At 39.5% G+C, this 25,046-nt stretch overlaps 2 protein-coding genes across 2 annotated transcripts in view; one reads left to right on the plus strand and one right to left on the minus strand.

Moving 5' to 3' along the window:
- Positions 1 to 815: 815 nt before the first annotated feature.
- On the minus strand, positions 816 to 12,526 carry tent2 (terminal nucleotidyltransferase 2). The gene is made up of 15 exons (XM_036528854.1): positions 12,392 to 12,526; positions 11,682 to 11,862; positions 11,373 to 11,486; positions 10,805 to 11,057; positions 9,963 to 10,077; positions 9,720 to 9,811; positions 8,475 to 8,538; positions 7,626 to 7,692; positions 6,249 to 6,325; positions 5,645 to 5,773; positions 5,415 to 5,458; positions 5,103 to 5,239; positions 2,668 to 2,759; positions 2,220 to 2,299; positions 816 to 2,066 (listed from the first exon to the last, which is right to left on the minus strand). The coding sequence occupies exons 2-15, from the start codon at positions 11,825 to 11,827 to the stop codon at positions 1,992 to 1,994; spliced, it is 1,485 nt and encodes a 494-aa protein (XP_036384747.1). The 5' UTR covers positions 11,828 to 11,862; positions 12,392 to 12,526; the 3' UTR covers positions 816 to 1,991.
- A 2,579-nt stretch (positions 12,527 to 15,105) lies between these two features.
- LOC118777787 (homer protein homolog 1) overlaps positions 15,106 to 25,046 on the plus strand; it is a 59,626-nt gene continuing 49,685 nt past the window's right edge. Inside the window, exon 1 of the mRNA XM_036528946.1 lies at positions 15,106 to 16,216. Coding sequence (XP_036384839.1) covers positions 16,212 to 16,216 — 5 coding nt within the window. The 5' untranslated portion in view covers positions 15,106 to 16,211. The remainder of the gene's footprint in view (positions 16,217 to 25,046) is intronic.

Raw genomic sequence — 25,046 nt, forward strand, 5'->3', positions numbered from 1 at the left:
GTGTTGGATAAAAACACTGCTTGATTTGAGAAATAATTTTAGTGAGATTTCCACCACTTTCACAAGACACTACCCCTGGCAGTGAGTTCAGCATTGCACCAACTAACCGTCCTCCTACAAAACAATCAACTGGAGGTCCTCTATAAGTAATTAATGGTAAATAATGATGAGTGCTAAAATACTGTCATTTCTATACAGGTAAAGGTTGTTCAAAGATAAAAAATTCAGTTTGTCAAAGTTATTTTAAGCATAAATATCTTACAATAAAACAAGTGCTAATGAAGCTCCTTACTTGCACAGAAGTCTATCCAGACATGTATACAAGTCTTATCACCTTGAAAATACACTGGTTACAAAGGTTTCAAAAATTTTATTAAACAAATGACAAAAGAGTTTAATGCTTTGTCTTTAATCCAATCCACAATGAAGTTCATCCCAATTTACTCTTCTTAACCATTTGCACAGTCTAAAAAGTATGTTCAGGCTTAACTTTGGTTTCTCATCCCTAAACCCAAGCCCTTCCTTACAGAAGATCAGACATGAAATACAGATGCATTAAATTGTGCACAACCTGACACCAACATCAATATATAAATAAAAATGTTTCAGACTAGACCAAATTCAAGCAGAAACAGTATGTACTCTGCGCAGTGAGGGAGAGTGAAAATAAGAAAGAACAAGTGAAAGAACAACCTAAGAGGTTTATTTTCATATTTGTACGACACTCAAATACCATAAATGTGAGAAGAAAAAAATGGCACTTAAGTTTTCATAAGTTTACTATCACTTAAAGTAACATCTAAATAAAAGGGTAGAGAACATACAAAGGAACAAAACAAACATATAAACTCACACAACCACATGCTGACATTAAAAGACAAACCTGCCAATATGTAAGACACAAGCAGCCCGGATAGATAAGGACTGCAGAATTCTGACCCATGTGTCAACCTATGAGACTGAAGGGCATACTCAGGTTTTACAAATATAGCAGTAACTCTTACAAAGACCAGTTCTCCATTGGCAACAGCATCATCTCATCACCTCCAGCGACCTCTAAATCACCTCTGAAAGTTTGGGCTTGATGACCTCAGACGACCTTGTGGCTAAGAAGAAAGAGACGGGACACAATTTCTCCAACAAAGTGACAACACATTTCCTTTACTGAAGCCACACCCCTCTTTACAGGGCTCCGCTGAAGGAGTAAAGGAGTATCTACAGCATTATGACATTGTCAGTTCCCAAATCACGTTGAGTGAATGCTTCCCAACCCCTGCTGTTAAAGCTTTTGTCCTTGGCGGGGGTTAAATACTCTGTAAAGGTTTATAAAAAAAATACCCAATGCTGCACTCAAGCCTCTTATGGCCATTGGAGTCTCCAGGAACAAACAGTCTCATACATATTTTTACGCTTTCCCATTTTCTTTAAAAGACGCTCATCAAATGACCACTGAAGACTGCCTCTGCAAACTCTTAAACTTTCAAAAAAAACAAAACAAAAAAAAAAAACAGCTGTGACCACAGAATCAGCTTTTTAACTTTTCACTCAAGAGGATGTGGAAAAAAAACCGAAAAGTAAAAAAAAACCTCTAAAAATCTCCAGGACCACACTATAAATAACCTTTCAATAATTCTTCAGCAATCAGGGCAAGACTTTGAGGTACATATCAAGAGAGAGGCATGATGATTAAAAAAGAAAGCAGTCTTGACACTGAATCTAAGACTTCATCTGAAACAGTAGCAATGCCATGTTTACTTAAATTAGGAAACTGATAAGGTGACAACTCTACAATCAGTGCAATAATATCCATCTTTTTTAAATTATGGCCTAGACATACTGAACACACAAACATTATAGTGGGGCCTTTTTGACACATAACTGGGGAAACGGTTTATTCTTAAGCCCCACCCAAATCCCTGAACTGTGAACCAATTCATGTCCATTGTGAGCTGGTACTGTAGGTTCTTTAAAGCCAGGATATGATGGAGCCATTATCTCTTCTGTATTGTTGCCCTCACTGGTAGGATGAAGTTCAAGTCCTTCTTCAGCTGAAGCATGTTCCATGACTACAAAGAAGCCAGATGTGTGTTTTTATTTTGCCTTTTAATCTCTGGTGCAGAGAAATGTTTGACATCGCGACAGAAAAATCATTAATATGCCAAAAGTTATTGAATTCATTCTAACACAAAGCGGCACTGAATAGTGAAAGAGAAAAGTACCTTCATGAACTCAGCTTTTATGGCATCAAATTTAATCTTTTCATGGACTGCTCTGGCTGTGTTTGTTCTGTCAAAGGGCTCTGAAACAAATGAAGATCAAATTAGTCAATCCTAGATCAGCAGGTACACCCAGGAACAGTATCTCTTAATGCTCCATGTGGAATCTTGAAAATATTCTTTTTGAAGAATAAAAAAAATATATATCTCTCTCTAACTGGAGACACCAGCCATTTCCCATTATGCCCATTATCCGCATTATGGAGAAACAGATATGCAAAACGTGTCATCAACAGGTAGAGACTTGGCCATATATCACATAGGCCCCTCTTACAAATGACACATAAATTACGTAAATTATGGACTTCCATCAGATTATTCCATTAACACAATGACTGAAAACATCCACTCAACTTGAATCACACCTACTTGAAGAAGGAACATAAATTACCTTCCACACAAATGAACTTGTCCCTCCATTCTCTGGAGCTGGGTCTGGGGAAGGCTGCAGCTTCTCGAACTGAAATCACAAATTTGTCCCAACTGAAAGAAAGGAGCGCTGGTGAGAGCGGAAAGGACAGACGAGTTTAATTCATGAAAGTATAACCTGGGCTACCGGTACCCCCGCCAGGCTGCAAAGTATAATGAAACATATAATATACATTAATGTGTTCAGGGTTGATTATCTTTTTAAAAAAATAAAAATAATCAGAAAAATGTATTTCCAATTCTCAGATTGTGATGCCTATGACTGACGTCAGACTGACGGCCTTCAGCCCACAACATACTCAGACTTCCCCAGACTGACGAGGCTTAAGCAAAGGGCCAGCGAACAGAGGGAACCAATCAGACCAAATCCAGATGCTTATAATCACATACAAGGTTCATTTACAACACGGTCTTAGCATATAAACAGGTCGTCCCTCTAAGGAGCCCTCGTGCCAGAGTGTCACCTGCTACCATTCGTCACCTTAGCGATGTGAAACGAGAGCCAGGGAAGGCACGCAGGACTCAGGGATAGCATATGCAACACCAGTTTTCATTCTTAGCTGCCTATCAACCTCCCCTTACGGTGTAATGAGCACTCTGGGACCCAGGTCGAGGGTAATCGGGCGGCAGTGTACCACAGTGGTAAGGAGCAGGACTTGTAACCGAAAGGTTACCAGTTCAATTCCCAGCTGAGGCACTGCTGTTGTACCCTTAGGCAAGGTACTTAACTCAGAATTGCCTCAGTAAATATCCAGATGCCTAAACAGGTAAAATGTAAAAAATTATAACCTATACAAGTTACTCTGTGTAAGAACATCTCCTAAATGGCAATAATGTAAATGTAATAATGTAATGGGTAATGAGTGATTGTAATGAGTGAACGTAACTAATGAGGCACTAAAATGTCCAAATAGAAAAAGAAATAGTAAAAGTCTTGCTGGAATGAAAGTCATCCCAGGCATCAGGTGTATACACAAACACAGCACAGGTGGGTTAGATCTGAGGTTACTCTTCAGATGCAGTTAAGTGGTTGTATCATAAGTACCTCTCAGTGGAGTCATTTTGGCCAGGTAAAAGTGGAAAGTTAGGATAAGCGCTGGAAGCCATTCTGCACCAAATCAATGTGCTTGAAGTCACAGACTTCAGACTTAAGGCAGTCAGGCAGGGGGGAAAGAGGGCTGGCACTGTGTCCCTTGCTGACAGCATAGTTGTCTTGGTCATCCATGTGGCAGCCTTCTGCTAATAATAACCCCTCATGTAAGAAAATATTGCCTCATAACATATCTACTCCCCACTGCAGCTTAATTAAAATGCAAGTTAGCTTTTACTTAAATTAAAAATACTGATAGCAGGATTCTCCCTGGGTTCTCTCTAAGTTTAGATTTACTTTATAAAGTGGACAGCGGCCATACAAGAAAAGATTTAACAGGGTTATAGCTAGGGCATGCTCACTTGGATTAAACAGACAACGCTTAACTACTGCAGAGAATCAAACAGAGCAAAAGCAATGAAACTGGCTGCATCAAAACACAGCGCATGCAACAGGGATATGATATCTCTAAAGATAGTTCTAAAACAGATACTCTATTCCACACACACACACACACACACACACTGTGGAAACCGCAGCTGCAGCCTCTTTATAGGACACCTGACCTCATGTTTACATGCTGCTCATTGGCTGCTTGAACCATGAAATAAAGGAGACTAGCGTGAAGAACTGACACACTGGACCCCTTGCAGAGCATAACTTGTTTCCAGAAATAATTTCACAGCAATTCCCATCTGCAGTATTGACGAGTAGTGGTAAGGGATGTAGACCAGTTCAAATCCAGGGCACAGTACTGCTATTATATCCTGGAGAAAGGCAGTTAACTTGAATTGCTTCCGCAAATGTCAAGCTCCATGAACTGATACGTAAACAGGTTGCCCTGGACAAGGAGATCTACTACACAGGTGGTGATAACAAATTATAACACAAAGAAATTCACCAAAGATGTCAGCTTATTAATATATTCCCCTAAAATAGGAAATGATAAAATTTTGACAGAGAACCTTTTCAGCAAACCACTCTAATCAGTCAGTCCTTTTTTAATTAGACCTTGAGTGACATATAACTCTTCAGGACAGATTCTGTAATGCAGCATAAGCTCCCAGTAATTCTTCACTTAAAAGCTGTTATCAGTGCCCACACATTTTATGCTCAAGGCCCCCAGAATTTTTCAATGGTTCATTCATCTACAACCCACTGGATTGTTGTTCCAGTTAGTGATAATAAACATATTAATGTTCTCTGTGGACCATGCCTGCTACAGTAAAAGGCCCCCACTCCACATGGTTTCACAAAGCTCAAGTGACTTTTGATGGTGGGCTTTTTTTGATGGCAATTTTTCTTACTTGAAAATAGTGGCATAGTATTTCAGGAAGCCAAGGAATAGGTCTCCCAGTGTGGACTGGTTTCTGGAGGTGTAGGGAGGAATGTCTCTCGGTCCTTCAGGTACAAGGTGGATATCCATGGATGGGTTGAAACATTCCTATCCAGGGCACATTTAATAAGATCAGACTTCTCATCCCAATCAGGTCGAAACAACTTACACTTCTAGTCAACAAGCAGTTAATTCAATCTAAATAAATTTGCTGTAGTTCATATATCATCTCTCACTTCTGGAAAACTCAATAGTTACAGACTGCAGAAGATGGAAGACTTACAGGGTATTCCTTCTGAAGGCAGGGAATGACAGGCTCAGGCAAGGCTGCAAAGACACAAAGCCGTGAAACATAATGAACTACAAATACGGTTCCATACTGAGCTATTTATACAGGGTTAGAAACACCACTTCTCTCAATTAGCACTTGTGCAGCACATGGGATGCAAATTAAATATATGTTTTTTATTTTGTGCTCAAAAAAGGAAACGTTGCTGAAAGTTCTACACTTACTCTGAAGGTAGTGCAAGACCATCAGTACCAGTGAGTAGCTGCTCAAAGTCCCACGGCTTGCATCATTGATTCCATGGTGTCTGGCCCACTTCTTTATGACAAGAATAATGGGTCGAACTCTGCTTTCGACTGGAAAAGGATAATGAATTAAATGGTAATTACAAAATAAAACATTCTGGTTAAGGGACACCCCAGAAAACAGGACACCCCTGTTTTCTGAACAGTGTTGAGAACTACTGCACGTGTAGCCATCCTTACACATTTCAGCAAGAGAGTCTCGAGAAAATTACGTAGCTCTGTGTGGCGGTTATTACATAAAAACTCAGTGTATTTAAGCAATATAACAGTGCCTGCCTACTTGCCTTGCTCCTCTGAAGTCATAATTTTAAATTTATCAAGGCAATGAATGTGAAGGTCATTTATATATCTACTTGGTCAGAGTGCTACATACATAGTTTTCCTTTTGCTCCCTTCATAGCAGTTTCCATAATGGGCTTGATTAACTGATTAGGCATTAAATGTGTTAATAATTGTTAATAAATGTGATAATCATGATAAATAACCATAAGAAAGGTGTTGGAAATGCTGGTGAAATTACACTTACTGTATGCATAGGTTCGGAGAAGGAATGTGTTTCGTATTCCAACAACGTTGTTTACATTCAAGTCAAACTCCACTCCGCTGCAGGAACAAAGAGATGGGGAAAATAATTACACAATTAACCTCCAGCACGGTTATAATCACGGCTTTGACAATGTATATTAAAGCTCCCTCCTTCATGACTTCAGAACCATAAAAAAAGAATCCTGGATTTTCCATCCAGTGCTATAAAAAGCCTGGCTAAAGTGGTTACACTATTGTTTACAAGTCAATCTGGCTTGCTATACTACAGGAGTGTGGTTCAGGATTAAAACAGAAATGCTGGTTCATGCAGCAGTATCAAAGTATGTATCAATATACCAATTAAATACAGCTCTCTTATAAAAGGCTGCCAACATAGGCAAGTTCTTCTTCATGAATGAGAAGAGGCTGGATGTCTATGGTGGGTGTTAGCTGAGCATTAACTTGAGACTAGGTGTCTATGGTTGATGTTCACTGGGTATAGTAGTTTCTTAGCTTAACTGTTTAGATCCCTCTAAGGCCTATAGCTGTTCAGCATGCCATGAGAAAAAATGGCTTTGAAACGGCAGGTGATCCTCACAAAGTGGGTACAAGAAACAGGACATGACAATTATTTGCAAAATTGGTCACTTATCCCCTTGACTTACACAATGCATTTTAACATCACTCACTCTAAACCTGCTTGAGCACTTTCTTGCATTGAACATCTCCATACTCCAAGTAATTTGGCTCCTACCTGGAACTCATATTTTACCAAAATCTAACATTCTGTGTTGTAATCTGTTGTAATGTGGTGTACAGAGGGAAAAATACAGAGGTTTAAATTTTATTTCATTTAACACAATCTAAAATATCAAATTAATAGCTCTCTGGAGAAAACATAAAGTTATGCTTCCGATTTTGCTGTAACTAAAGATGGAATATTCTATTCGCTCAAGAAATGCACTCTACTGAATGAAAGTAACAGCTTTCAAACCCTGGAGTGACTTCAATCAAAAATCCCAGATTCAATCTAACAGCAATTTACTCAATAAAGTGTTGTTTTATTCCTGTTGCTTACATATTTTTCATTAATTTCTGTGACATCTGAATTGCAGTGAATGAAATAAATTCCACAAATATTTAAATAGCTCAGCTTTTAGTCTTATTTTAGTAATGCACAACGGCTCTGACTAGAATTGCAAAGCAACCAGTGTCTTACTGGATTATTATGGTGAAGGACAATGGCTACAGCAGTAGAACTGCCTAATTGTCACAAATACATATTTGTATTTGTCTATATATACATATATGTGTATACACACACACACACTTGCACACGTAAAACTGAATGCATACCACATCACTGAATGAACCCTACCTGACTTTATCCCTGAATTTCAGTATCGGCACTTTTGCTCGGATAAGCTGAGGTCTTTCAATGTAAGCTGTAAAGACAAAGCCAACATTTTCTTGTAACAGTAAAGTAAATTTTAATATTGCAAAAAAAACTGTGTATATATTTTCAAAGACAAATCAAAGAGTTCAAATATTAAGCTTCAGCTTGACAATAGTTCCCTCTAGAGGCTATACAAGAAAGCTACATAAGGAAAAAAATTCATCCCATTTTAGACATATACTCCGAACACCACGCATGACATATCAGAGTAAGTATGGCTGAATCAGCCCAAACAAACTCGTTCCCTACAGAATACAGCATCCCATAACACCAGTTATTATTAGTAGTCTTAAGGACTTTAGAAATTATGGAAACATAATGAACACCCTAGTAATACGCCCTCACTCATGTGTTTCTGTAGTCTGACACACTCATTGCTGATTCCATGATGACAGAATCTGCATATACAGCAACAGGCTTTATTTTAAAATGCTGCCACGGCTTTGCTACACGGCTTGTGCTTTTGTTAACTGTGATGTCTGGAGGCGCTTAAAAAAAACGATACCAATTTGCTAGACTGCAGGTGAATGAGGGGGGTCAGTAAAGATGCATACACAATAAAACTACAAAATGTAGATGAAATAACATTTTAACAACATTTTGGAACAGAATAGTTCCACGGCACAATCCTGTAAACAAATGTAAGGAACCAAGGCACAAAATTTTGAAGCAGTCAGAAAAATGCAAGACATGATGGGTCTCACATCTACACATGGACAGACAGATTATAAAATCATTCCCAAGCAAATATTTAGCAGAGTTGGTACTCACATAGCCTGTAAAACAACTTCTGTACAAGACTGAGTATATACACAGCATCTGTTTTCTGGTTCAGCTGAAAAAGTCCATCCACAAACACACAAAAGACAACAAGTTATTGTCACAATTAGTGTATAAATTATGGCACAAAACACAAACATTATGATTGTGATAAAAGTGGTGCATATGATGATAAGTATACACTGAAGTAACTGCCAAAACAATGTAAACACCAACATAAAGTGTCTTAATAGGGTGTTGGGCCACCATGTGCCTCCAGAACAGCTTCAATGCACCTTGGCATAAATTCTGCAAGCACCTGGAATTCTATTAGAGGGATGTGATGCAAGTCTTCCACCAAAAATTCCATCATTTGGTGTTTTGTTGAAGACGATGGAAAACGCTGTCTCGGGCACCGCTCATGAATCTCCCATAAGCACTCAGTTGGGTTGAGATCTGGTGGCTGAAACTGCCATGGCATATGATTGGTGTCGTTTTCAGGCTTATCAAACCATGCGGTGAGTGCTCATACCCTGTGGATGGGGGCATTGTCATCCTGTAAGAGACCACTCTTACCAGGATAGGTCCAATCAGAGCAGCATAGTGGGAAGCAGCAGGGCATGTAACCAAAAGGCTGCTGGTTCAATTGCCTGCTGGGGCGCTGCTGCTGCACCCTTGGGCAAGGTACTTAACTCACAACTGCCTCAGTATATATACAGCTGTATAAATGGATAAGATTGTAACCTGTGATGTATGTCACTCTGGATAAGAGCATCTTCTAAATGATAATAATCCACCAGAAGCCCTCATCATGGGAAATGCCTGTAGATGTGTGTAGATTTGGCATATGCAACACATGCATTCGTCCGCTTGTTGACAACAGGATGAAGGATGACTCATCTGACCACGTGACTTTCTTCCACAGCTCAGTCGACCACTGTCTGTGATCTTTGCACTGCTTTACACACAAACATGCATTTTTAGGTACAATAAGGACTTTATGCCCTGCAAACCAACCATAGTATCCTTTTCTGTTAAGCACCTAATGGACTGTCAATGTCCTAACAACCACCTCTGTCTCAAAGTCATTAAGTCATCTCTTTGATGGTAGGCAGAATAACGGTCAACTGGGCCTACCAAGCACTTTTATATATGACCCTAAGCATTTTCTCCTTTATTTTGGCAGTTACATGTACATGTATTGACACAGAAAGATGTTCAAATGCTTTCTTTTTGCAATGCTTGTAATGAACTTACTGGTCCCTCTTGGACAACTAGGCACAGATCCGCATCACTGCTTCGGCTCCCAAAGCCATTGAGGGAGGATCCTGCCAAGTACACTCGTGAATCTAAAAGGAGAAATGATACACACACTGGGGCTCTCATAAGTGAATCCAACCACTTAATTGAGCTCAATATGTTGATCATTCTGTGGAGGTGGGCCCCTCAGATGTTTCTCTCAGAGAAATCATTTGAAGGTGGTTTCACCGGCAGGCGTACTTGGAAAGAGCCACTGGATTTCCCTTTGGAGCTGTGCTCTGCACACTTCCTTTTTCTCCAGATCATCACTCTGTTGCTTGCAGGCTTGAAACAGGTCCAGAATCTGCTGACTTAGCTGAAAGCACAACAACACACAGTTTTTGCATGCATAGCACAATTCAGTGGCATCTAGCACTTGGGATGCAGGTCATATCCTGTGCAGAAGCGGGAAGGGCTGTAAATTTTGATACATCAAATGCAACTTCACTTTTCTTCATGAATCAAGCTTTCTATCCGTGGTTTCCAAAATCCAAGCCGTATTACTTAATGGCAACTACTAAAACAAGCACAGAGGTGAGCAAGTAAGTAGGCAGTGGTTGGTAATATGACATCCCAGAATCGGGATAGGCAATGTCAATCAAGTCAAAGTCAGTCTTTTATTGTCATTTGGACAGATCACACAACTAAGCATTGAAATTCTTGAGGTAGGCTCTGCTAATATGTAATATTAAAGACTAGTGACTGCACGACATAGAAGACACTGAGTGCCAGGTAGTCTTTAAGTTATAAAAAAATTTAAATGAATTTAAATGACAGTTCAACAGATTTTAAAACTACCCTAATCCAAACCCAGAACTTCAGCTTCTGATCATTTCAATTATACAAATAAGAGATGTCTCGTGTTGCTTGCCTGCCCTAGCCTCAGCAACAGAAAACCACGTGTACACTACAACACATTCAGGCCTGCACTGGGGTGTTTCTCTAGAGCATCTGCGCTTTTAACACAATAACATAAACTCGCCCTCTGTTTATGCTAGCCCACATTAAGCCCTTCCCTGGTGTACAGGCAGTGTGACACTCACCTTGTCCTTGGCAGGTGGCAGTGGCATGTCAGCGACACTCCTCTGGGGCTCCCCGCTGAGGGGTGGCACGCAGCCGGTGGGTTTCGGGGTGTGGGGCGACAGGGCAGGGCTGCTGCCCCCGCTCCGCAGGTGCGGCGGTGCCCTGTGGGCCCCCAACGGGGAGGATGCAGCCTCAGACACGCCCACGCTGCGGGCCGGGGAGCTGAAGCGCTGCCGCTTCAGGTCATACTGACTGTGCTCGTCGCTCCTCCTCCTGGAACACACAGCACAGTACACATCACTTTCTGATACAGACAGATTACGCTGTTAAAGGATTCACTGCAATACCACCAATGCTTTCAGTCCAAAGTGATCACTCCTGTCTGTGTTACCTGAGGCAATACGAGTCATGCATCATACACCCCAAATAAATTCAACTTCCTATTGCTCTTCATGCAGTGCAGCTATGAAGAGCTGACAAAGGAGCCCTTTCAGTCAGAAATACACGTCGGTATAATACCATATATGCCACAAAACTCTGATATTGTGCAGCTGACACAGTGTTAGAAGGTACTGAAAATGATCTCACTTCCTGCCCTGTGTCACCACTGAAACACTGGGGCCATGTGGAGGCGTGCTGTGTCCCGGCATCCAGTCATTAGGGGGAGTCGCAGGGTAGCGTGCAATGGGAAAGCCATGGAAGCTGGAGAAATCAATGCAGGACAAAACCACTGAAAACAACCTCATCAGCATCTAGACGTCATATAAGGGGTGAGTGCAGCTCATGTTTTATCAATTGAATAAATACGTTAGCAGAAAGTGACCCTTCTGTGCACAACACAACCATTGAGTCATTCTACTTCCTACCGTGTAACAACATTTCCTACTTTGTACTTACTTAGTATTCCTCATGTTGAACTGTGAATCAATCATCTGCTGTTGGGAGAACATGACTGGTACAGGGAGCTGCATGCTGAAGCCGTTAGCTTGCCCACGTTTGGGTGGGAAAGGTGGGCGCCCCAAAATTGAAGAGTTGGGGAACATTTTCTTCTTGCGAGGGGGTTCATTTATTCTTCTGCCTTCAGGGAATCGAGAGAAATGTTTCAATAGTATTCGCGTTCTCTTTCATCAGCGTGACTACAATCATCTTATTCTTCCTGATGGCGAAACGTATCTGATAAAGTAAAGGAATGTTTTCTGATGTTAGTTCATTCATTTAGCTATGGAAAAAATGCAGCCAGCTATTGGACGGAGCTGTTTTGTAACAGAGACAGCAGAATGTCAGCCATCCAAAGTCTTATTTTAACCCAGTTAGCTCGCCTTCAAGCTAGCTAGCTAGCTATAGGACTTACCATAGCTAGTTGGCTACTAACTCTAGCCAGATATCTAGATAGGTATTGATAAAATGGCTAGTACACAACTTCGAATATCAGCGTGTCCCCATAAAGCACCCGCGACTGACTGCCTGTTTGTTTCTCTAGCTAGCTAACAGTTAGATCACTAACCAGCTACCAGCGCAAGCAATCAAAGTTAGCCAGCTACTGCCCACAAAGTTGCTCGTCTGCCTAGAATTCTTCCACGGCGCTAAAACAACCACCGAAGCCTTACCCAAATCAGGGCAGAAAATGCCTCGTAATGACTTCCAGCTTTAATAAACAGTAGTTTACATCATATTCTTCCTGAAATGTTTTAATTTGACTCCAAAACCTGTTTGTCAATTGACAAACAACAAATTCACAACACTTCCTGGTGACATTTCAGTGAACAGTTTCTTGTTCCGGGTCGTACAGCCCAAAGGGTTTACCGTACACCCACGAATGTGCACGCAGGACTTTCAGGTATGTCGTTGTCACTATGGAACCACTATGGGAATGTAGACGTCACAAGATATAATATTATATATACCACACAGAGGCTCCGTGTACCCATTAAACTGTGCAGATTCACCGATTTTTAAAGCATCTGAATTGTTCTATTAATTAGAGACATTTTTCAAACAGCAGCCCCAGATGACCTCTGAGGTAGTTAAAAGGAATTGGCATTGCCCAAGCATGTGAGTAAGGATTTGGCACTCAAGTTCAAGCAGAGTCCAGGTTGTAGTAGAGACAGTGTTTCTCAGGAAAATGAATGTTTTGGCTTTTGTCCAGGATGAATAACTGGCGGTTCAACTAATTCATCCTCTCAGGCCTGGCAGTGGTTGCTGCAAGGTGTTCAGTGGGCATGAGTTTGGGATATCAGTGATTCTGTTCAATCAGTTTAAATTCTTATGGTATATTTTTTTCTCAGTCTGCAGCTTTTTCAGCTTCACAGACAGATACTCCAAGAGTCATAGGCAGTAACAGGGAATGATTTGGGCCATAAAATTGCAGAAATGGATAGTTTGCATAACAATGTCTGGAAAATAGTTGCAGTAGTGTAGTACTCAAAAATTTCCACCACACTGCACACCCACCTCTGGTTTTCTAACCATCCAAAACAGGTTTGTCAATATGAAAATGAATTTTATGTCTATCTGCTTAATGGACAAAAATTTAAACACATACCGATTTCATTTGAAAGGACAAGGGTTTCAACAAGGAGAGGACTGTTTCTGATGTGTAATATCATATTGATGTCATATCAATAACCATGTAATATACAAACACAGGGCTGTTTTTGTTCTTTTCTTCCTTTGTTCCTGTGAGGCTTTAGGGAGTGTTATGCTATATTTAACATGCCAGAATTATGTGAATTGTGCATGAAACTTTTCTTGTTGAGGCATTTGTACAAGCAGCTGTGTTTTCCATGTTTGCCTATGTTTGCCAAGCTGAAAATCAGTCAGGGGTTTTGAACACCACCATCTTCAGCATGTAAACAAGTCCTTCTACAGTTATTATTGGACCATATCATCATATAATAAAGCTCCCCACAACATGGAATATACTATGATCGTATTTGTTCGTATCTGCCATTTCAACCAAGAGATGCATTCTGAGCATGAAAGCCAAATTTGTATTTGTGTTCTGTAGAATTAAATCACTGAAATGCTTTTTATGACCACAACCTTACATAAAATATAGTTAGTTAGTGGTAGGACTTTTAGGAGTCATTCTGGACATTTTTCAATGGGAATATTTTAACAGCAGTGACATTATACCTGTCTAGTATGATTATTCAACACTGGTCAACAGAAAATGATATTTAATGCTTTATAATGCTCTATAATACTGCCTCTCTTTTTTTAAAAATCAGTAAGAAAAAAGCATACTAGGCTCTAATAACGAGTCTTCAGTAGGTCTCAGTCTTTTGCATGATCACCTTAGTTAGAATAATGGGATTCCTTAGCACATTTGGAACTACAACAACATGGCAGTACATTAGCTTTCAGCATGTCTAAGCACAGAGTGGGAGCTGTATGCAGCTCACATGACATTGGTTTGCATTTTGCCCTCTTTTGAGCAGGAGGTGATCATTTCTCCTGGACACTTCCAGTCTCACAAATTCATCTAGTTGCAGATCTGCTCATTTTAGGATTGCAGCAACAAGCTGTTTACTGCAAGTTTAAACTCCTGTCCCAATCACTTATCATATGTAAACATTATATAGGACACAGCTATAGCTGTGTCATTTTTACATAACTTACATTATGTAAGAGGCCAAGAGTGAGACTGAAAGATCAACTTAAATATAACAACCTGGGCCATTAAAATGTGTCAATACAAGCATACCATTTGTTTAGCATTTTAAAATATTTGTATGCCTATATTGCTTTAAAGTGCATATTAATTCAGAATATTCTATATCTGGATACTATGTAATGTGATCTCAAAAATCAATTTAAAATGTTATTTTGAGAACAATTTCAAAGTAACAATAACCACAGCAGCCATACTTGTGTAGATAATGATGGTTATGATGAAAAATATGGCATCAAGCAGGAATTAACTGGGGCCAAATAATATGCCTTTAAAATTTAAAATCTAGGCTATGTGGTTGATGGAATACTCTTATGTCAACATATTTACACCTAAAACAAACCTAAAGCTGTGTCTTCACAGCTAAACCCAGACTGGCTGCAATAACTTGCGGCATGCAACCTTCAAATCTTGCATACTGTATATGTGCCATGTTACAGATTCCTCCTGTTTGTCATTTACAATTGAAACGTTTTTAAAATTTGAAAATCTGAGAGGCATAAATGGTATCCGATTATAGTACCACTTCCTGGACTAATTGTACGTCACCGTCGTGACGGTAAATACGTCAGTCCCTGGAGCATGCAGTGACGTCAGTGCGGAGGGTGGCGTGGTGACGCTGGTCCATTTAATACTGTCAGTGAATATGGGATGGGGACAGATATATTGAATGGGATGGAAATAGGTGTAAGAATACATGAACGTGTGAAAAAAAGCCTCTCGACAAGGATGGGACAGTAAAAACGATTTGCATTTTAACAAATTTTAATATTCTTCTTTGCTTGGTCTATTTTCCCTCGTATTGAAGAAGACGGTGCACGTTCATCTGATCCCGTAGAACACAAGGGTTTATGGAGACGTGAGAATTTACCGGGGGTTTTAGCGAAAAAGATAAGCCTGAAAACAAAAGACCTTTGGAAGAATAAATATTCAAATTGGGTTTGTATTTGTTAAGCACCTTTTTGTTTGCTTGGTTTTGGTTTACCGTTTGTCCATGTCACAGTGCGGTTTGCTCTGGAGGAATTTTGAAGGCACTGATGAGATGAGAGAACTGCAATAGGCTACGAATGAATGAAGAATGGCAACATAGTAGGCTAACTTATAGCGGGAACGGGAATGAAGGTTCAGCATTTTTCTTGCCCGAGGATAACTGTATGCGGTGCAGCTGGTTACATTCTGGGAGAGGTGTCAGATTTGGAAAGTAAATACCAGAGGGCGTTAAGAAAGAACGCGGAGTTGTAATACGCTGTGTTTTAGACCGGGTGGATACTGAAGGGTCATTTGGAGATCGGAGAAGCCAGAGACGCTTACAACCCTCTGTGTATCCTTCCAACGAACACCAGCGGACTCTGTTGTTTTACGAGGCGAAGCATACTTCATGTGCCTTGTGCGCACAATCGGAATTAAAAGCGGACTGGTAATCTTGTATCCTCTTGCAAAGTAGCTGCTTTGCTCTAGCATTTGTGACGAATTCACAGTTGCGAATGATAACTGGAAATGCATTTTATTTGACGTTTACGTAATGCTTGCTGCCGAGCACCGATACGTTTCTATGGATTTGATTTAAAATTGACAACGAAGATCTGGATTGAAAGTCATGCCGTTCTAAGAGGAACTGTATCTCCAAAACCTCAATAAACCCAGAGTTCCCATCAAGGATATCCACAGCGACGTAGCGGGGGAGATACAGTAAGAACCATAGTGGGGTCATTCAGTTTCGCTGTCAGGACCATTCGATCAACAAATCAAGCAAAATGGGGTAAGTAGGCTACAGCATAAAAGTGCAACATTGAAACACATATTTTTATACCTTGTCTCTTTCAATTTAGACTGCATTTGCAGGTTGTTTATAGAGTTTCAAGGCGAAGAAAACATCACCGATGTATGCGCATGGCTTACCTGTCTTCGTTTATCGTGGTATGGGGTTTGCTAGCATGTCGCCTGACAACTGTACATAGCAGGGCACACATCTGTGCAGCAAGAAACATTGTCAACAAATAACATGATTTTAATGCAAGCACATTGTACATAATATGACATTCTAATAATTGTTAGCATTTTAATAACAGAGTATAACGCCTGTTCATGAGTCAGCCGTCTCCATAATACCGTTCATCACATTAAATTGTAATTGAACCGACGAATTTTATGTATTACCGCATCTCTTGTAACCAAATATAGTGTGTTCAAAAGAATCATGTGAAAATAACTGTAGTGGAAATGGGCTGATAATAATTCGTTTAACAACACGATCTGAGCCGTCCATTTGGTCCAGTTATATAAACCCTTGATTGAAAAGTTAGGTTTTGCAACATTTTAGTCATTGCCATACCATTTATGTATGTTTTCTTTAAACGCAAGTCTCTTATAGGGTCAAACAGAAACCAATGATTTATGGTTAAATATCTGATCGGGGTTGTAAATGCCGGAGATTTCTAGAATCTTTTAGGATGAGACATTGAATATTACTGTTGTTAAGTGGTCAGAGACAGAGCAGCTTCTTTGAATAATGTATCTTAGGATAGGGAAGGCATTAACATTTAATTTCAAGGGTTGTGTCTTTCAGTGAAATGTTGCCAAATGTGCCGGCTTTACTGCTTCATGCCATTCTATTGAAAAATTCTTTTTTTAACATAGTTGTTTAAATGTCTTCTAACAAGTAAAATAATAGGCAGACAGCACACAAATTGCCCTCAATTTACTGTGTATCAAGTCTGTTTGTTGTCGAAAAGGATGCTCAAGAATTTATAGTAACAATGCAGGGATGTGGAAGCAGGAGGGAGTTGCAGTTGCACCCACCAAACCTCCACCCAACCCGCACCACAACCCACTGTATAATTCTGGGATGGCTCCGTGCATCTGTAAACCTCTGGAATGCTTTAACTTTACTTGCGGTGAAAATTGAGTAGCATAAGAAGGGGTACTGTTTTTGGTGGTGGTGTTAAAGTTGTCTGTTCCCTGGGAGCTTTATTGTTTTCACTGCACATATAAAGAATAAACACGCCATTGAAAAAATGCAAAAGGTTTCACAATCCATTTGTCTGGAGACTTAAATAGTTGCACCTTGATAAAATGTAGAGTATCCTCTTATGAAGTTTCATAGGATACTATACAGCATCTTAAATGAAATTACAGGGGACATATCATAATGTGTAAAGATGTATTGTGATTTCTTAATGTATTTGATTTGATATACCAAGTATGGTAGCATCAGTGTCATTCATTGGCATTTTTCAGAAACTTTTCAATTCATTTCAGGCACTAATTAGATAAATGTGCAAGGTTGTGATTGTAAGATAATAAGCATGAGATGATACATTCAGCTCACAATATGATATGTTTGATGAAATGCAGCTCACCCCTGGTATATCGGTGAATAGGCCTGTTGTCATGACTGGAGCACAAATTGACCAATAAGAACAATGAAACAGTTTTATGAAGAACTTTGTGTTATAGTATTGCTAAGGAGTAATGGACAGAATAGGTAAAGCAAGTAAAAATTCCACTGACATGATATTTTGTGAAAAAATAAAAAGTATATTACATTCTTACCGGTCTTAATCTGTCACGTGGTAATTTGGTCTTGCGTGTGTTGTCAGGGCCACAAAACATTTCATCACTTTCAGATTTCATGAAATTTAATATTACCATATTTCATCTCGAAACTATCTGATCAACAACTGACAATTAATCTGTTAATTATTATTACAGTGATATTACAATATTACAGTGAATATTTTGCACAAAAATTTGTACACAGTTTCCAAAATACTGTAAGGTTTGATCTGTAGCTTCAATGGTGGTTTTAAGGGAACAGAGTTATGACATAGTTCATCTGGATTCATAAACTACGCGCAGAAGGCAGTGCTCTCATGTGCTCTCATGTGTCCTAGTGTAGGATTTGAGGTTCAAATGCATACTGCAGCATTGACAACACTTAGCAGATCATCTGACGAACGGTGGCAAGGAAAATGAGCAATGGTTAAAGGTTTTAGTTGTATATTCAAATTTCTGCTCATTTTAACAACTATATGACTCATTATATTGAGTATAAAAAGTAACATTTAGAAGCAACACTTATGCTTAAATTAATTCTTAAATTCATAAGAACAGTTTGATTGTACTGAAATAGCTGGACAGTTCACATTCAGGTGCCGAATAACCTATGTTACAGATGTCTTTGCACCAACTCCACATCTGGATGACTGTGGCAGTTTCCTGTTCTCAGAAGCTCACCCATGATCCAGATGTACTCTGTGGGCACTTCCCTACTTTAATCCAGTGACTTAACAAACTAATGACAGTCTCGTTTTAATGTCTTTGTGGGCAATGACTGTGAAAGGGAAGTCAGAGTTAGTTTTCGCAGTATTAGTGCGGCGAGTTTACCGCTTGCGTAAAGAAGGGAAAAAGCTGTCAAGCCCGAATCTAGTGCCTCTGTTTTTCCAGAACATGTGGCTCTCGGATACATTAAGGTAGTCTTTATACAAGGGCTTTTTAAAAAAACCTGTGAAACGGCAGCAGTGCTTTCCACTTCCTGAGATGGTCATTGTCAGTTTGGATGGAGATAACTGTGGTTGACAAGCATGTCTTCAATTTTCTCACAGTAAACAAAGCCACAGGAATGACGTGCGTGACGAGATGACTGTGGCACTGTGTGAGAAAGTGGCATTATGGAAATGTCAGGATAGTGAACTACTGTGGGCTGTCTAAAACCAGTCTCAGCTGGATGATGTTTGGACATTTTTAGGTATTGTAAATTATAGCCCACATGCGTTAGGGGCAGGTTAGTGTGTTCCTGACGGAGTGGATTCCCTGCCTTCTGCCTGTGGCTGGGACTGTAACTTACCCCGTGTTATAGACAGGAACGCCGGTTCACTGTAACTCAATAGCTGTTTAGCTGGCCTGCTACATAGGCCTACTGCTGTAACAAGCTGAGGTGGCAGAACAAGCTCAATGGGGTCCCGGTTTCTGTTACATTTTCTATTACCTGAATACAGTAGCTTCTTCATGGTCCTTCATAGTGAATCACTGGAATAATGTTTTGACTCTTTTTTGATGGGCTTGCGCAGCAGACTTTGACCTGAATGAATCGAGGAGGCAAACTAATGGCACTGTAGCCCCTGCCATGTGATTTTGCTGAGCTGATGCTTGCAGTGTTCAGTGGTTACGCTTTAGATCTTTGCGATTTTCTCTGTTTTTTTGAGCTTGAAGTGAGTAATTTCCTATTTGTCTTTAAATGCCCTTCATTTTTTATTGACCAGACTCACTTACAGTCATTTTAATTGCACTTAGTGTAGTTTGTAACCATTATTATGGTTCTTTCAAAATAATAAACCAACTTGTTAACAGGAGTGAACTGTGACTGACAAATTAAGGAAATCTGAATGCTGAAACAGAATCTGTTGAAGAATAATTGGGTAATTTATCAAGTGATGTCTTGCAAAGATGTACACTAAATAATAAGTTAATCTTTCTTCTCAGTTCTAATTTGACAGTGCCTAGAGCTAGGTTGTCTTCAAAATCCTCTTCAGTCACAACATGAATAAACCAATATAGTAATCCAAAGATGCATTTGATGCTTGAAAAATTCAAGTATTAAAAATCGGTTGATCTGTATTTTGACACTCATGCCATTTTCTATGGGTTGGGTGCAACTCTCATTTTTGATTGTGACTTCGTCTTGGTTTTGCTTGCTCGTCTCAGCTAATTTGGTTTTTGGTATTGTAAATGCCTGTTGCTTGATTCATTCCTCTATGGTACTGCTTCTAGTTATCTCCGAAAAGGTACATTTCCCCTTTTCTGTTGTTTTTTGATCATGAGACTGTATTTCCTATCACAGGGGAACGCATTTATCACTCTTTCCTCTTGAGCAGTGTTATCCTGATGTTGAACAGATCTTTAATAATACAGCATTGTCTGTCACCAAGTCCTGTCTCAGATTATTTTGTATTGTATTATTTGTATCTAGATATTATCCCTTGTGATGAATATTTAAGTAGGTATTTGTCTGAAAAGGAACATGCCTGAACGAACGTTAAGACCTATAATTAATTTACCAGATTGAATACCTTCATTGATTTGCATACCCTCAGGTTGATTGTTCTAGGGAGAAAGCTTCTTTAGTCCTGTTCCTCTTACAAAGAGATTATTCTTTTTTGTGTCTGAATCTGCATGCATATGCAGTTCCTTGTGGGAGGTTAGTCCTGTCTCCTGGGCACTGTCTTCAAGTGTCTTACATCCCCTGGATTTTTTTTTTAAATGTTTTGGATATCTGCTACCTCTTGGCAGACTCATCAAAATGGAATGGTTCTGATAAGGACACGATGACCCCATCACCCCCACGGGAAAACGCTGCAGATTAGACTCTTGCACTAGAGATCAGAACACAGTTTGGACTGGGTTTGAACTGTACATACGCTCATCTTGGTCCTGTTGGTCATATTTGACATTTATGCAGAAACTGGCATGGGATCATTATAGATACTGATATCATTTCTTGTGATATCCTCTGGACATTGGCCATTTATGAAATTATTTTTAAACTTAATTATGTGTTTCTGCTCTAAATAACAAGTGAATGAGTGAATAATTGAGCTGTGACTTTGTGTTGATTATGGCAAGGTCAGCAATTATTATTGATTACTACACTGACTCTTTGAACTGAGGTTTTTTTTGTTGTTTTAAAGGGTTACATCAATGAATTGCAAACACTTGAAGAGCTACAAACAAAAAGGAACATAAATTAAGTAAACTTAGTAAAGTAATATTTATAATGTTTGTTGTATTTTTAACATCAGCAAAGATAAGAATTGACAAACACCATCAGTATTGGTTGGGTCAATTTGTGATTGATTCCATAGTGCCTTGTTGCTATATATGGGGGCTTTAGCCAGGCCTTTGACATGTTACCATAGCATGATGACAAACTGAGATTATGGTGTGGTAATTCACTTTCTGCTCATTTGTGAGGGAAAATAAACGATCGTGGTAAAGCACTGATTTTATGTGCATTGTTACCTCAGATGCCTTTAGGTTGCTCTTTATAACGCTTTTCCGGGTTTGTAGTTTGCCCTCAATAATGGATGTGCCATTCTATAAAGAAAAGAATGGATAGGTTGTGTGAGTTTATTCCAGCATGGTATTAGGTCAGCCAGCTGAGGCCTCACAGGGATGTGTGCACAAGTGTGTGCAGTGGCTGAACAGCAGGCAGTCAGTGTGAACACACATACAGCACTGGAAACAGCATAAAGCAGTAGATTTTAAATAAGGCAACAATCAAAATCACATTTTTGTATTGTTAAGGACAGCTTTTGTATCCTTTCATTGATTTCATCTCCAGAGTTGTGTAAGAGTCTCATGTGATCGCATTGTGGTGTGAGGCAACATTTCATGCTTAGGGGGCAGGATTGGTATTAGTTGTAATGAAGTCAATAAGAAGCAAATACTAAAGCTTTGAGATGACATGATATTTCCAATTACCCAGTGCAGCAGACGTGGAATACTTAGCTAAATGCAAGTATTGCTGTCTGTGTTTACTGAAAGGCATGGGTCTTGGGCAGCAATGGAGAGCAGTGGTAAAAACACTGGATGTGTACAGTATCCACGAAAATGTGAGTCTTTGTTCCTGGAAAAAAAATGCTCAAATGGCAGCGTACTCAACGACTTAAGTTGGTCCAATCCAAACCTAGCTACTCTATGAAGGTGAAGAAGCAGTTTTAAATGCCCTTGCTGTCTAAAGTGCACATAAATAATGTGGCTATAATTAAATCAGTGTCAGTAGTTTTCTGCATGTTGAGCTGACTGGCTGTTAGTGTTTCTCCATGCAGTGCAAGTGTGTGGGCTGACTCTCATCACTGGGATCAGCTAAGATCTGAAGGGACCCAGCCACGAGAACTCTGGGTCCTCTTTGGGTTTTGAGGTTGAGTAAAGGGAAAGTTTGCAAAATTGTCACAGCCCCCTTGTTGTCAATGACCTGAAGTAATCAGGGTTGTGAGTTGTCAGGGAGCAGATCCGAGATGGACCCTGCTCTTTATCAGGTTCTGTTTGGCACGTTTAAATCTGTGTGGCAGAAAGTGGATGTGGGAAAAAGAGGAAACTGGAGGATACTCACTGTCTGAACGTCACGTGTTTGTTGCCATGGCGAGGAGGCAGTTGAATTGGCTGAAGTGGTTTTGGAGTAACTGCATCAAATACAGCCGTTTCAGTGAGTCTTTTTTAATGTAGCCCAGCGGACAGCCACCATGATAGCTTGGTAGAAAAATTCTGCATGAAAGTTAAACATCAAAGCAACATGTTTTTGTATAGAAATCCATCGCGTAAAGAATTTTAGCTACCCCTGAAGAAAATATCATTATTGTTTAGAAAACCATGTGAATAATACTTTATGTTCCAACTTTTGTAAAATAAGTAGAAACATGTAACCCAGGTGTAAAATGTGAAAAATAACTGCATAATCCGTTCAGCTGTGTAGGTGTGCAGTTTGAAGTGATGTTGAAGGGCACTGCTGTGGCATCCATGAGGATGGTGCTTCACCTCTGAGACAAATATATCCACATATACGCAGCATTGCCAGAACTTCATATTCATGTAATCTTATGGCTTAACTGTAAGCCATATTTGTAAGTGTACAAGAACAGTTGTGAGAACAGTTCCCAAAATACCACAATTATGGTATGTTGACACTACAAAGGATACATGGCCAATTAAATCAGTGTTTACAATGAAAGTGTCATAAGGCACATATGCAGAATTGTATTTCATATAATTTCACTCATTTCATTTCATTACACTATCTGTGTATTCTTATGAATTTATTCAGAACTTTCATTCTTTTGAAGGGTTTCATAACAGTGTTTGTTATCTGATGAATGTGGACCATCTCTTGGAATTTTACAACACACTATTATAAGGGAAAAAGAAAACAGCTACAGGATAATTATTAAAATGTATATAGTCACTGTAGATAGAGGTAATTATTGCAAACAAATAACTAGGGAGCAAGTCAAATTCATACTGTGTATCAGGGTGTATAACAACTTAGAGAAAAGCTATCACTGAGCTTGCTAGGGTTGGGAAAGGACATGTCAGTGTAAACACTATATTTAAAAGGCGCTAGATGTAGCAGTCAGGCTCTTTCTTTGACATTAAACCATAACAATTTTCCAGTTTCTAGCTTTATTGTCCGTCCTCTAAAATTCATAAAAATCCCACTCAACGGCCTGTAGTGATAGTTAAGTTTCTGTACTGTGGTGGAAGCTACTTAATGTCGACGCCAATGAAGACAAGCAGACATTGGCGATGATTCAAACAGATGATCTGATTTATTGGTCAGTCAACAACCACTTTGGGTCTATGGGGGATACAAGCCCGATCTGACTTGTTTCCCTGGTGCTAGGCTATTCACTGTTGCAGCAACCATGGAAACCATAAAACGGGGAAAAATGTAAAATGTTCAGTAATACCAAAAAAAAGCATTGAAGTAAAAAAAAAAAAAAAATGGAACAGGAGTGTAAGTCATATAATAACCCTTAATCCATTTTTGCTTAGACAGAAGTATAGCATACAAGTTCATAGCAAGTTCTAAAGTAACAGTGCAACATGTATCTATTACAATAGTAATGTTATACATATTAGCAGTGTTCTTGGAATCTGTGTTTTCTTGGTTGTTTCAACTTGCTGGTCTCATTGATTGGTCTCGCCTCATGCACTGAGGAGTGCATATGTACCGTGTTAACCTGGCAACGACAGAAACAAACATCTACTTACATGCTGGGAGCTGTAGATGAATAGCTGTCACTCTGTACTAAAACACCCAATCCAATGTGCTACTGTATTGAAACCCTGCCTCTGTTTATTTTTTTTTTCTTAATGAAAAATGTCATGGTAATCCAATTCTGGTAACAGAATTATCATGATAAAGGAAAATGTTTCTGGTTTGATAACCATCAAATGTGTTATCCTGGCTTACCATGACATCCCTAGTAACACCCTGGAGAACTGCCATGGAGTGTTTTAACATTATCACTCATTTGCGTGTTTACATATTCATGTCCTCTAATGTTCTGCAGACTCCTCTACAGCACTTGTCATGGAATTGTGTACAGCACAAAGCGGGCATTGTCAGCAGGATTATAGTGCTTGACTAACAATTGGTGGCAGACGTTTAACCACAGGCACTGATAAAATGGTAAAGTTCACTTTAAGCAAATGTTGGTCAGAGAAGAAGTGATAGCCGGGGACATGGCTGCCAGGCAGTCTGTGGGTGTCATGGTGATAACAATGCACTCTTCACATCTGCACTGTCATGCTTATTTGCATATTTTTAGAGACTTCTTCCTCCGTCAAATTGTGTAAATTATTCTGTGAGTGTGTGGACATATTGGCTTCCTTCTGCAGTGGTGGGTCGTACCATAAGTGCTCTACATCTCCATGAGTTCACCATCTCAGCATTACACATCTCACATTTAACTTTCTCCCATGCTCTTACATTTGGTCAGATGTTTTTTTTTTACTATATTGCAAAATATTTTTGTCCTGTTGGGGGTAACTTCAGTCTTAAATTTGAGACTTTTCTCTCACTTAAGTCCAGT

This window comes from Megalops cyprinoides, chromosome 5, assembly GCF_013368585.1.
Source record: "Megalops cyprinoides isolate fMegCyp1 chromosome 5, fMegCyp1.pri, whole genome shotgun sequence".
Taxonomy (NCBI): Eukaryota; Metazoa; Chordata; class Actinopteri; order Elopiformes; family Megalopidae; genus Megalops; species Megalops cyprinoides.